This window comes from Lissotriton vulgaris, chromosome 11, assembly GCF_964263255.1.
Source record: "Lissotriton vulgaris chromosome 11, aLisVul1.2, whole genome shotgun sequence".
Taxonomy (NCBI): domain Eukaryota; kingdom Metazoa; phylum Chordata; class Amphibia; order Caudata; family Salamandridae; genus Lissotriton; species Lissotriton vulgaris.
The window spans coordinates 139,585,530-139,600,007 of record NC_141699.1 but is presented as its reverse complement, the minus strand read 5'-3'; the positions used below and the strand labels follow the sequence as shown (position 1 = coordinate 139,600,007).

General features: G+C 45.5%; 1 protein-coding gene across 8 annotated transcripts in view; it reads right to left on the bottom strand.

Moving 5' to 3' along the window:
• The window catches only part of PITPNM2 (phosphatidylinositol transfer protein membrane associated 2), a 1,044,200-nt gene that overhangs the window by 244,141 nt on the left and 785,581 nt on the right, over positions 1–14,478 (bottom strand). For all 8 annotated transcript variants that reach the window (XM_086942927.1, XM_086942931.1, XM_086942930.1 and 5 more), the window contains exon 11: positions 11,014–11,084. In XM_086942927.1, the coding sequence (XP_086799053.1) occupies positions 11,014–11,084 (71 nt within the window). The remainder of the gene's footprint in view (positions 1–11,013; positions 11,085–14,478) is intronic.

Below are 14,478 nucleotides of genomic sequence, written 5' to 3'. Positions count from 1 at the left end.
AACATAGGTTTCACACAAGTTATAGTTAGGAATTAGCATTTAAAAAACCTTAGAAATTCACAAAACAACTATCGGTTTCACACATGTTATAGTTAGCTGGACATTTAACTCATACAAAACCATTGAAATTCGACCGTTATAGTTAGTTCAGCTAACTATAACTCGCGCGCCCGCAATGCACTGCTGATGACATCACTTTTTACATCACTCATGACATGGTCAGTGACATGACTCATGAACTAACTATAACCGGAGAATTTCAATGGTTTTGTATGAGTGAAATGTCCAGCTAACTATAACATGTTTGAAACCTATGGTTTTTTAGTGAATTTCTAAGGTTTTTTAAATGCTAATTCCTAACTATAACGTGGTGAAACCTATCTTTTTTCAGTGAATATATATATGTATACATATATATATATATATATATATATATATATATATATATATATATATATATCCATACTAATATAATAAAGAGAGAGAGCCCAAACCTTTGAGGCGGGTAATCTCAGGAACCACAGCACCAATCACAACACCCAATACAGCGTTGGAAAAGGCAGTTGAAGCAGGAGGACATAGGCTATGCAGATGCCCACCATATGCATTTAAAAGGTAAAAGAACCGTGCCAGCAAAGAAGTCCCTTGTGGGTGTGTCTGCGTTGTGCTGTGGGCGTGTGCTGGGGGCGTGACAAACGCTGGGGGCGTGACAAACGCTGGGGGCGTGTGGTACGTTCCGCCCTTCATGCCATGTCTCATATCATGTGCTAATCCCACCCTGCTCCCTTTAAATACCCCTGCACCCCATAATCATAACCCACCCTTACTCCTTAAAATACCTCAACACCCTTAAACACTAACCCATCTTAACCCTATAAATATACCCTGTACCCCAAAACTCAAACCTATCCCTAAACCCTAAAAATACCCCTGTACCCCAAAACCCAAACCTAGCCCTGAACCCTATAAATACCCCTGTACCCCAAAACCCAAACCTAGCCCTGAACCCTATAAATACCCCTGTACCTCAAAACCCAAACCTAGCCCTGAACCCTAAAAATACCCCTGTACCCCAAAACCCAAACCTAGCCCTGAACCCTAAAAATACCACTGTACCCCAAAACCCAAACCTACCCCTGAACCCTAAAATACCCCTGTACCCCAAAACCCAAACCTAGCCATGAACCCTTAAGATACCCCTGTACCCCAAACCTACCCCTGAATCCTAAAAATACCCCAGTACCCCAAACCTAGCCCTGAACTCTAAAAAAACCCTGTACCCCAAAACCCAAACCTACCCCTGAACCCTAAATACCCCTGTACCCCAAAACCCAAACTTAGCCCTGAACCCTAAAAATACCCCTGTACCCCAAAACCCAAACCTAGCCCTGAACCCTTAAAATACCCCTTTACCCCAACCCCCAAACCTACCCCTGAACCCTAAAAATACCCCTATACCCCAAAACCCAAACCTAGCCCTGAACCCTAAAAATACCCCTGTACAGCACAACCCATACCTATCCCTAAACCCTAAACTACCCCTGTGCCCCATAACCCAAAACGATATCTCAACCCTTAAAATACCCAAACACCCCAAAACATATACCTCAGTACCCCAAAACATATACCCCTATACCCATACTTACCTTACCCAAACATAAAAAAACATGCTTTTACCATTCATGCATTTACAACGAATTTTGTTATAAATGTATGCGTGGTAAAAGCATATAAAATGTAATGCCATGCGTTGTAATGGCATTGCGGAGTCATGGTACTTTCGTAATGAAAGTATGCAGAGTGATGGTATGCGGAAAGAAAGTTGCGGAATAATGGGTGTTTACCCTCCCCCGGTAAGTACATTGGTGGCACGGCGGTCCACATCTCCAGCATCATGCTCATATTTTTTCACCACCCATTTGAAAAATGCACAGGTCTAGCTCATTGATGGCCAGCACCGACATACACTTTTAGACATACCTCCCGCCACAAGTTCTAGAACTGCGAACTTTAGAGCTGGGGAGCTACGGTTGAACCTCGGCATCAGTTCAACAACCTGTGATTCCAGGCAAATCGCTTTGTCTCCCCGTGCCTACCACAAATGAATGTGTTCTTCTGTAATGTAAATTGTGCTCAAGCCATGTTGTCGAGTTCACGCTATATAATATTGCAAGGAAAAATAAAGTAGGGAAACTCGAGTTCACACACTACTGAACGCGCACTCTTAAGTGCATCAGCAGTGCACTGTGAACCGGAGCGTTTCACAGGCCTGTCACAGATAAGAAATGCTATCAAAACGAAATCCTACAAAACAATATACTACTGGCCGGTAGCAATTCATACCCGGACAACGTAGGGACGGGCTGCTAGTTTTTATATATGTAAACAATTAAACGATGTATTTGTGGGGGGAGAACTTACTTTAAATGTGTGGTGAAGGCATATGTTGGAAAAGCATATGCGTTCTAAAACCATACGTGGTAAAGGTACAATGTGTTTAAAACCTAGTTGTAAAGCCTGTTTCCCCCTTTAAGTCGACATTGTCTAAATGTTTCAATCTTAAACATACATTGTTTTACCAAAGCTCGCAAATCGATTAATTCAATATTAGCCATAAAAAAGGGGAGGGGTGTCTGTGTGTGTGTGTTGGGGGGGGGGGGTATAAAAAACAAAAGCAAAATAACATCAAGTTAATGATTTTCTGCTTTCTAGGTTAAGTAGCCTAGTGTTGGAGAGGAGATGGATTTCAGGTTCAGATGCCAGCATCCCACTGCTAAAGGGCCAACATTAACATTTCTCTAAAAACCAAAGAGGCAAGCTCAAACGACCTTCCAGTCCAAAACAATTAGAACCTATGTGGCTCAATAGGAGCATTCTTAAATTCAACTGAAGTAAAACCGAATTCCTGTATTGTTCCCCAGAGCTATTACAGTACCAACTTCCAAGAGATTTCTGGCCTTGGACCAAGGTCATAGACCTGAAAACAGTTCAATCAGTCCAGAACATAGGAGGCCAGATCGACGAAAAACATTCAATGGAGGCTCATGTTTATAAAACAGTGGCTACTTGCCATGGACTTTTGAGACATTTTTGAAAAATCGTCCCCATTCTACCACAACCTGCTAGTTAAAAGCTGGTAGTGCACTGTACAGTGCTAAGCAGACTAGATTATTGCAATTCTCTTTTGATAGGAGCTCAAAATACGTGTTTATAAGGCTCCATAGGATACAAGTGCTGGCTGCCAAATTAGCATTAAACAGGCCTAGATTAGATTTGGCTTCTGGCACTCTGAAAGACCTCCATTGGCTACTGGTTAGGTAAAGATGTATCTTTAAGGCCATGTGCATAATGCACAACGCCCTAAACAGAATTGGAGCTAGGCCGCTACAAAGGAAATTCGGCTATTATAAACCTTCACGGTCCCTAAGATCGTCCTCAACAGGCCTGGGTTGTGTGCCGAGCTTTAAAAAGACAAGGCTTGGTGAGAGATCCATTCAAGTGAAGGCAGCATAAATCTGGAATAAACTAACTATTACACTGAGAACAAATACAAAACTACTGAGATTTAGGAGGGACTTAAAGACAGGACTCTTCCCTAATTAGGTGAGGTATAATACACCTCCTCCATCTGCAATTCTCTAGAGAAACCTCTGTGTAGACTTGTCAATTTACACAGAGGGTAATAGTGCCAAGATGCCCGCTGGCTGAACGCTGTGCTCTACAAATGTTTCCATAAATAAGTAAAATAAAAGATATATCGGCTCAACAGTGCATTGCAGAAACTGCACCAGTCTGAACTGGCACAAAAAAGAGGAAATCAATATGTGGTTCAATACGACAAGGGCCGAGTATTTTATCATAAAATTAACATATCATAACTATAACTTGCCTAAAAGAACTTGAGGCTCCGCATTGGTGGAGCATTGATAGGGGATACATATAGAGAACGCAAAATCAGAAGAGAGGGGCATATTCAATTACTTCCTGAGGAGCATAGTGCTCTGAAGCCGGCATTAAAAAGAGAAACCAGGTGATCTGGTGTCTGCCAATGGACATTCATTTGTAAAGCTGGTAGGACTGGCTTGCACTTTGAGTCCGTAATAAAACATTAAAAAGCTGTTCAGTGGTAAAACAAAGCATAAAAGTGGTTGCTTTCAATATACAGTGTATCCATGAAATAAATGTGTGATGATTGAGTGTACCTTTCAGAGGTACAGTAGTCCTTCATGCATTGCAATGTAAGCTCTCCACAGTAGGCAGCCTTAAAATAGCTAATAACCTGAGGTGAAAGAGCAAGTATTATTCTAGGCGGAGCTAAAGTCCAATCTGTGTGTTTCTAAGAATTGATGCCAGTAGGTACAAAGACAGCAATTCTGCCAGGGGCCACCGGTCTACGGTGTGACTATCCAAAATGATGAGGGAATTTCACTGCAGGAAGACCAAAGATGGGATAGAGCAAGTAGTCAAGAGGAAAGGGACACAGGCTGGCATAGGATTGGGTGGGAAGATTCCTATAAGCTTGTCGCTAAAAAACAGGCATTGGCTAAGACAATAGCCCTCGACTTTCGCTCATATTGGTTTTGCCAGTGCTATTTGCCCTTACTGTACAGCATCAACAAAAAGCAAAATGGCTTTTTGATGGAAGACACAACTTTTCTGTTGTGGGAAAGCAAATTTATTGATTCTTAGTGGCCCGGCAGCTGATGAGGCCTCCAAAAAAGTACAAATAAGAGTGGAGGGGCAAAGAAGGAGAGGGCAGCAGAAACAAGGGGGAGAGGGCTTAGGCGGGAGGAATTTCGAGTAAGATTTAGGACACAGGGGGAGATTAACTAAAAATGTAAAAAAGAAAAGCTGGGGCGAGGAGAAGAGAGAAACAGAGTGCATGTGTTGCAAAGCAGGCATAAAATAGACAAGCATTGGCATAGCCAATAGGTCTCGCTTTTGGGACCTTCTAAGTATTTAGTTATGCAGCACAATATCCTTGGTGCAACCACATCAACTGTTGCGTGGCTAAACTATTATAAGGCCCCAAAGGCGAGACCTATTGGCTATGCCAATGCTTGGTGTGGTTGTGTGTGTGGTTGTGTGTGTGTGTGTGGTTGTGTGTGTCTGGTTGTGTGTGTGTGGTTGTGTGTGGTTGTGTGTGTGTGGTTGTGTGTGGGTGCAGTTGTGGTTGTAGGTGGATGTGTGGTTGTGTGTGTGGTTGTGTGTGGTTGTGTGTATGGTTGTGTGTGTGTGGTTGTGTGTGTGGTTGTATGTGTGGTTGTGTGTGTGGTTATGTGTGTGGTTGTGTGTGTGGTTGTGTGTGTGGTTGTGTGTGTGGTTGTGGTTGTGTGTGTGGTTGTGTGTGTGGTTGTGTGTGTGTGGTTGTGTGTGTGTGGTTGTGTGTGTGTGTGGTTGTATGTGTGGTTGTGTCTGTGGTTGTGTGTGTGTGTGTGGTTGTGTGTGTGGTTGTGTGTGTGGTTGTGTGTGTGGTTATGTGTGTGGTTGTGTGTGTGGTTGTGTGTGTGGTTGTGTGTGTGTGGTTGTATGTATGGATGTGTGTGTGGTTGTGTGGTTGTGTGTGTGGTTGTGTGTGTGTGGTTGTGTTTGTGTGTGGTTGTGTGTGTGTGGTTGTATGTGTGGTTGTGGTTGTGTGTGTGTAGTTGTGTGTGTGTGTCTGGTTGTATGTGTGGTTGTGTGCGTGGTTGTGTGTGTGGTTGTGAGTTTGGTTGTGTGTGTGTGTGTGGTTGTGTGTGTGTAGTTTTGTGTGTGTGGTTGTGTGTGTGGTTGTGGTTGTGTGTGTGGTTGTGAGTGTGGTTGTGTGTGTGTGGTTGTTTGTGGTTGTGTGTGTGGTTGTATGTGTGGTTTTGTGTGTGGTTGTGTGTGTGGTTGTGTGTGTGTGTGTGCGTGGTTGTGTGTGTGTGGGTGTGTGTGGTTGTGTGTGTGTGTGTGGTTGTGTGTGTGTGTGGTTGTATGTGTGGTTGTGTGTGTAGTTGTGGTTGTGTGTGTGGTGGTGTGTGTGGTGGTGTGTGTGGTTGTGTGTGGTTGTGTGTGTGGTTGTGTGGTTGTGTGTGTCTAGTTGTGTGTGTGTATGTGGTTTTGTGTGTGTGGGTGGGTGTGGTTGTGTGTGTGTGTGTGGCTGTATGTGTGGTTGTGCGTGTAGTTGTGACTGTGTGTGTGGTTGTGTGTGTGGTGTGTGTGTGGTTGTGTGTGGTTGTGTGTGGGGGTGTGTATGTGGTTGTGTGGTTGAGGGTGTGGTGTGTGTATGTGTGTGGTTGTGTGTGCTTGTGTGTGTGCTTGTGGTTGTGTGTGTGTGGTTTGGTGAGGTTGTGTGTGTGTGTGGTTGTGTGTGTGTGGTTATGTGTGTGGTTGTGTGTGTGTGGTTGTGTGTGTTTGTGGTTGTGTGTATGGGCGTGGTTATGTGTGTGTGGTTGTGTGTGGTTGTGTGTGTGGTTGTGGTTGTGCGTGGTTGTGTGTGTGGTTGTGTGTGTGTGGTTGTGGGTGTGGTTGTGTGTGTGGTTGTGTGTGTGTGTGTGGTTGTGTGTGTGGGGTTGTGTGTGTGGTTGTGTGTGAGTGTGGCTGTGGTTGTGTGTATGTGTGTGGTTGTGTATGTGTGTGGTTGTGTGTGTGGTTGTGCGTGTGGCTGTGTGTGTGGTTGTGTGTGTGGTTGTGGTTGTGTGTGTGACAGTAACACTAAAAGCATCTCAAAATAAAGGAACACAAACATCGAGTTTGTGGAGAGAGAAAGCACATTGTAAGTCAAACGGAAGCAGCAAAGCATTAACACAACAACATGTTCTTTGATGTTTATTGTTCTTTTGAACGAGAACATCATAGGGGCGCTGCTAAAGTGATTGTGGGCGAAAGTGATCTCGGGCGCTTAATGAGTATGACGAGCTTTGCCATTTGGCGCCTCGGCTCCTATTGGGCGTCCGTGCACATGCACTGTAGCTCTAGGCTGGCCAGGCTGGCCATGGGTTGCATTTTTTGAGCCCTCACTAAGGGGCCCATTAAGATCGCGGACGGACTTGCGTCCATCGCGACCCCGGAGTAGGAGGGAACCTCCGCATTGCCTGCGGAGTTCCCTCCTGTGAAATTAGGATGTGACTGCCACCCTGGCGGTAACATCCTCTATTTTTACCATTGCGGCAGGTGTGGCTTCAAGCTGCACCCGTCGCAATGGTAAAAATGCATACATTGCATTTGTATGCAGAAAGCGGCAGGCACTGTGCGGTGCCTGCCAATTTCTGCATACAAATGCAGGGGGGTACCATAGGTACCCCCCATGTGCACCCCCCACACCCCCTTCACCCAGGGTGCCCGCAACGGGCCCTGCAGTGAAGTTCCACATGCTTTTCCACGGCGGAAAACCCGACGCGGAAAAACATTTTTTTAAACACATCCTAATATGGCTGGCGGTATCTGAGAGCAGGGCCGGCTCTAGGCTCATGGTGGCCCTGTGCAGGGAGCGCCAGGAAGGTGACAGTGAGATTTAATATTCGCCCAAGTTAATGTAGAGATCTTCGTTGTATTATTTTAGTAAGTCAGCATACTTAGGCAGCGCGAGTGGGGCGATAGGCATAAAATCATTTTACAGAAGAGCAAGTGCTCAAAATCGTGAGAATCTTAACGGTCCCTGTATTAAAAAAATGCACACATTAAAAAACAGCACTTGTACCTATTGTCGAGAATGTAGCCGGACATCAACCTTAACCCCTTCCAGGCTGATGACGAGCTGGGCTCGTCATGGCGTAGCCTCCTCGCACGCTGATGACGAGCCCAGCTCGTCACGTAAAGTGCGATTTAAAAAATCTCAGCGCAGGAGCGGAATTCCGCTAGCGCGCATTAGGTTAATGACACTTTCACTTTCGGGGCAAAGCTGTAGGTCACACTTACCCTGGCACAATGGCCTGCATAAGTGACTTGCAAGGAGCGCGCTGCTGCCTTTGCTTTTGCGCTGTCCAGCATGATCTTGACTGTGCAGTCTCTCAGCAGGCGGGCAGCAGCTGGCACACTGCAGTACTGCAATAATATGTTGGAGATGAACGAATCGATCTCCGATTTCACGTCGCAATGTGGAAAGGCTGCCTGCACCCTCATGATCTAGGGACGAGATGCCCACTTCCACCTCGAGCAGGCCGATTAGCGGTGCCTTAAGCGTATGTTTCTCCTCCTTTTTGCGCCAGAATTTGGAAAGGACAGTACTACTACTCCAGGGTCACTCACTCAGTCAGAGTCAGTGACACCCTGCTCCAATGGATAAGAAGCCAAGTAAATGATCACACACTGCTACTGGTCATGGGTGGAGATTTGGGAGGGCAGCCTGGAGGCTCCACGTGCCACCTTCATTCAGGTCGCTTTCTACACAGATGTAAAATGGGGTACATTTATATCATGATGTTAATATGCTCCAGGATTTTTTTGTTACCATATGACCACAAAGCTGTCCCTTCCTTGCCACAGACCGTAAAGTTATTCTACATCATGAACGTAGACTCACAAAAATAGCAGCAGACGTGACATCACACACCCTTTGTCCCCATGATGACATCAGAGGAAAGTGACATGAAGTATTCTATGGCCGATTCACACAGCAGAGCCACGCTTCTTACCACAGACAGCAGAGCCACGCCTCTTACCACAGACACCACAACCATGCCTTTTACTTCAGACAGCAGAGCTATCTGGTGCCTCGCACAGTCGGGTGATTGTCAACAGAGAGATTCTGAAGGGTCTCTTGCAGCCCCCTATAGTTCCGGAGTGAAGGCTGCAAGGCGCTTTGTTTCTGCACTCACTACTCAGCGTCCGACCTCGCGCTGCGGCGGGCCTCAGTTTGGGCCGGCCGCTGCTGACATTCAAGCCAAGATCAGGTGAAACCCACACACCTTCCAGGTTCACGGCATTGATGCAGTCAGTCAGACTAGTCAGTGACACTGACACTGCAGAATCAGAATCGACTCTACATTCAGAGAGATCATTCTGCCCGTAACCCACCACGCGCCAGGTGAATTTAATACTACTTCTTCATTGACCTTATTCTGAGCTCAGCAGCTTTATAGGAGGACCAGTGCCACCACGACCACAGACATGGCTGCACAGTCTCACATACGCGTCGCCACCACAACGCACGGGAAGCCTGCACTGTCTGCAGATCATCCTTGGCTTCCGCCCGGCGTCTGTGCCAGCCGAAACCTTCATGAAACACCCCGGCGCCCCTGCTGCCCAATCAGGAACGAGGAAGGAACAGAGGTCTCGGTGCGGAGCCGCTGCGTGACTGCCAGAGCAGAGGCCAGGGTCAAGTGAAAGGGTGGAGGGTGACTCAGGCTTTGGTTGGAACTGGAAGTAAAAAGCCGGGGTCGGAGGCCGCCAAAATCCTGCCAGGAGCCTACACAAGACACAAACGATAGAGAACTGTGGAGTTTTAGAGAATGTTTATATCATTTGTGCTTCACCAAGTGAAGGGTCTTGATTTGTTTTGTTTGTATTGAAATCGTTGTTTCTACCACACTGCTGAACTACAAAAGATGTGCCTCATTTGTCCTTTCCTAATTGCAGACAGATTTTGAAATATGAGTAGATTTAATTTACGAGTATTTAGATTTTCTGTGCACCTGGGAAATAAATACACATTCAGCAGCCTTTCCATTCACCCAGTGAGACTGCCACACAGTTCACTTCACAAAATCCTCTCACTTTGCAGCCAGAGAAAGAAAACGAAACACTAGTCTCCCTGTTAAAAGAGTAAGCAGCAGTTTGCCAGAAGACAACGCCTGACATTTGACTCCTGTCTTCGAAGGCACCGCAAAGATGGCAAGATAACATCAAAATGTAAAGGCCTCTTCATTGCTCATTGCCTTCTGAACTCCAGCACGAATATTGTATGATTGGTATGGTATCCGATCCGATCCTCGTCGTTGTGGCGGCCCCTGGGGTTTGGCGGCCCTGTGCAGGTGCACACTTTGCACATGCCTAAGGCCGGCCCTGCTGAGAGACACCGCCACCATATTAGAGCTTTTCCGCCGCGGTTGTAAGCCAACCGCGGCGGAAAAGCAGCGGACTGAAACCAGGACCCACCAGCCATCCTAATGTGGCGGTGGGTCTTTGGTGGGTCCGCAGCGGAATTTCCGCATCCTCCGGGACGGCGAGGGCTTCCGCCGGCCCAGAGAATGCGGAAAATCCGCAATCCTAATGAGCCCCTAAATGTCTCGCCAGACCAGCGCATGCGCTGGGTCAGGCGAGACCTTAAACACAGCACACAAGGGAGAGAGGAAGCGAACAAAGGTGGAAGTAACACAAAGCATGTGGTGTGTATTTGACAGGAAAAAGCAGCACATGAGAGGCAGAGTTGGAAAACACGTGCACTCTTATGGAGTGCTGAAAGACAAAGAAAAAAGATAAACATAAAATGTGGCCAGCGGAAGGATACAAGTCAGACTATGAAATGGAAGATGCTCAAGAGGAGGTACAAACACTAGAAGAGGAGGGAAAGCCATCAGATAAGAAGCAAACCAATAAGAGTGACAGTAAAGCCAACCATTTGTACTCAATGGGCGGGCTCTAAGCCCACTGTATGGCTTTGGTATGGTCCACAAGAGGCCTTTGCATACAATGACTAAAAAATACAGTAGAACAGCTATTTCTTTTTTTCCAGAGTTTTATAAAGCGCAAACTTGATCCGAATCAAATATCAGACCGCTTTACATAGCACCAGTTGCATTACATGAGGACACATTCTTTTTTGTTAGGGAGTGACTAAAATGTCAGACTATTAGAATACAGCAACATCAGTCATGGTAAAGTGATGTTGATCCAGCCTTGTCCTTAAAAGCACCTAATGGGGAAAGTGCTGAATTTAGCACTACTTAGAATGATTCTTACTATGCAAAAAATCTAAATATGTAAAATGTTGCTGCCTAATCAGACATAAGAGTGTCAGATTACTTTAAACAAGATGGGGTGGGTTAAAGAATTACATTTACAGGACATAGAAAATATTTTCATCCAAAATAAATTTTAATTTAGAGCACTTACCTCAATAATGCTTAGTCTTTCCACGCTGGCGCTCACAGCATAATCGACTGAAGGTTCATGATATAAATCATCTGAAAAAATGTGAACAGTTAATATTAGATTGCGTAGGTTGCAGAAAAGTAAAATATATTGACATTGTTAATGTTATGAAAACTATTATGCACAACTCCAGGCAGTGCTAGGCGCACCTATTAGACGCTGCAAGCAACCACCTAGGCCCACCCAATAAGAACATGGTGATGATATAGCAGATTGTAACAAGCATCGGCAATGCCAGTAGGTCTGGTTTTAAAGGAAGCAAAAGTAAATAACATGAGAATGGTTCTGTATTTGTGAACTGTAGAATACTATTGGTGTAGGCTAAATGGTCAAGTAACAGTTGCACTGTCAAGCCAGACCTAAACATCCACTTGGTAACTGCCCTCCTCCCACCTGTGCTCCTGCCAGAGAAAAACACTTTAAAATATCTAGTTTTCAAAGACACTTTAATAACTTTATATTGTGGTGTGTGTGTGTGCCCCTGAAAGTTCAACCTCAAGCATCTGAATTAGTGAACAAAATGAACACACCTGTGTGGAAGGCAAGCATTTTTTTGTGGAAGCACACAACTTCCGTCCAATCAAAACAAGTACTCCTGGCTCCCAACATATAGGTGGGACTAAAGCCCCTCTCTAGTGATGCTCACATAATTGTCAGGTAACAGCTGCGCTGTCAATCCAGACCTTAAAAAATGACCGGTAACTGGGCTACCAGAACATTTTCTCACTATGCAGCAATGCAAACATTTCTGTAAACTGCAGGACGTTGTGATGGTAATAGTGCACATCTCCTGTTTGTTTGCAAAAATATCTCTGTCTGCCTTTAGTTTGCAGATGACACATGCAAAAATGACAGGCAGAAGCAATGTCTTTAACGGATATTCCGTAATTTCCAAGAAAACAGAGGAAATGGTTGCTCCTAATGTTCATACCACCAGAGCCAATTCCGCCACCAGATGTCCCTGGACGTTCTAAATGGGGGCCAGAGAGGTAGGCAATGGGATCACATTGCAGCCCTGTAAATGAGTTTTTATTTGCTAGCTTTACTGCTGGGGACACATTGTCCCCTCCCCCAGAAGCAAAGTTCCATGCAGTGGCTCTGGCACTTGGTTTATAAAACACCATGGCACCTCAGCATGAAACACATGAATCCTAAACTTCTGAAGGACACTCATCAAAAACATGTCTTTACGAATTATGGTGCACAGTGAGCTGCGGTGCATAAGGTATTGTCATGGCTGCAGCCAGCAGGAGCAATCACCAGGGAATCTGCTGTGCTTATGAGAAGAAGCTAGTGTTACAACATGAAGATTAAACATAATTACAGAAAACAACATTACAACATAGGTCTCTAAGATATGTTCCACTAGTCAATACATAGACAGAAGGCGAAGTCAACTCCATACAGTGTCTGTCAAGAAGCACAGGCAATGACCATTGTGCGTGACAGCAGCCAAGTCGGATGGGTGAAAAGTAGCGCACTGCTCCACAGTGGAAACACAATACACACAACAAGTTTCACTATTTTCTATTTGTGCTGATTGGATCCTTCAGAATTTTCACCAGAAATACTTTACATAAATTACATGAACATAATTTAACAAAATGTCTTATTTTTTCCCTGATTTTGGGGAAAAGGATAAGTTAGTGTGACAATGCAGAATATGGCAATCAGCACATGTAAGTTCAAGACAGTCTCCATCAGGCAGTGACCCTCGCCACGGCTGGTGTTTGGATCTGCTCAGTGTGGTTGTATGAGTAGCCACCAGGGCCTTTGCATCGATAGAAGGGTGGTTTTTAGGTCTCGCGTAGCGTTGCAGTGCAACGCATTGCTCGCTCTGCGAGACCTCTTGTGAGCAAGGAGATTTCAGAATGGGACTTGAAGCCCCGCCCATCATTTTCATTGGGTCGCGTCAGCGTTTATGCTAAACGCTGGCTTCCCATTGAAAAGGATGCTTTCTGGTCACTGCCCTTTCTCCCTTTTGGATGGCCCATCCGGACTGGGTTGTCTGCTTCACGGCTGTCGTAAAGCACTTTCTTATCTTTAGGGGGGGCATCTGTTTCTAATTAGCATGGCCTTAGCGCAGCCATGCTAATTAGAAACAGTTTGCCCCCCTAAAGATAAGAAAGTCTGCAGGCACTACCCTGCACACTGAGACCCATGTGAGCGAGGGAGCCCGCGCGGCTCTCCGGTATTTCTACCTGTTATCACACAAAGACTTTCTGTCCCTCTGAACATGAGTCAGTGTGACTCAGTCTCCACGAGCCCTGTGAAAGGCGCTCTGTGTGTTGTCAGCTCTTCTTCAGATATCACCTAGCTGCATCATTTGGACTGGAAAACAAGTCAACTTTCACTAGTTGGTTGGTTGGGAAAAGGTGCAGTTGAATCTGTCAGGAAGCCCTGACGGCACTGGCTGTGCTCGCCTGTGGCTCTCGAAGTGTTCATGTTTGCTTGTGTGCCGCATCATCCCTGATGTCATTGTGGGCACAGTAGCGTGTTTTCAGACCATCGGAGGATCCCGTGGTTTGAATCGGTGAGCAGACTTGGAAAAACGCAGGACAAAGAGAAATCCTTCTAGCGTCCTCAGGCTCAACTCCCTTCTTTTTGGGCTCTTAGTAACGTGTTTTCATTTTTTCTAATCACTCTCAACTTCTTCATGCAATTGGGCCAAGAGATACACATTAATTTGCCCAGGATCACACAGTTTGTAGCATGTGAGAAAGCTGGGATTAGAATGCGAGTCTCCTGGCTGTGAATATTGCCAGTGCACACACTGGATCACATCTGTTGCCCCTCATGAATATGGAGCTGGGCTCCCAGTGCAACACTTTTACTCCAGAATCATAGATAGCTAGATTTGGGAATATGGTTGCAAGCACTCTGGTGAGATGTTTTTCTTGCCATTTTTCCCTATTTACCTCACTATAGCTCATGCTTTTTATTCTCAGCTTTGTTTCGGTTTCAACTTTCTTTCCCAGGGTCACTTTGTCTTTCCTTTGTCATGTCTGGACTAATTGTGTCACCGCCTCGTTTGATTTGATTCAGATGTGCACCGTATATAAATACTATAATCTCATAACCCAGACAGAAAGAAGTGTCCCTTATAGCTGTTTCTCACAACTGGCCCATTTCAGCATGACATTAACACAAAATGGACTCCGGGACGCCAGTAAAGAGTAATGTGTAGCTGAGAGGATGCAATGGTTGAACCAGGATTGCCGGCATGCATTTGCTCCATACTTGGTTACTGGTTTCCAGGTTGTTGCTGTGCTTGCAAATGGACCCCCGGATATTTGCCTTTAGAGATGAGCTTAACTACCCGCGTGCGTCAGGTTTTGTATTGCTTTGCAGACTTTCTTTTGGGACACCCTGATGTTTCAGTAAATCCTTCTTCAGGGACATGTTTGCAGCTAAAATGTGTAAATG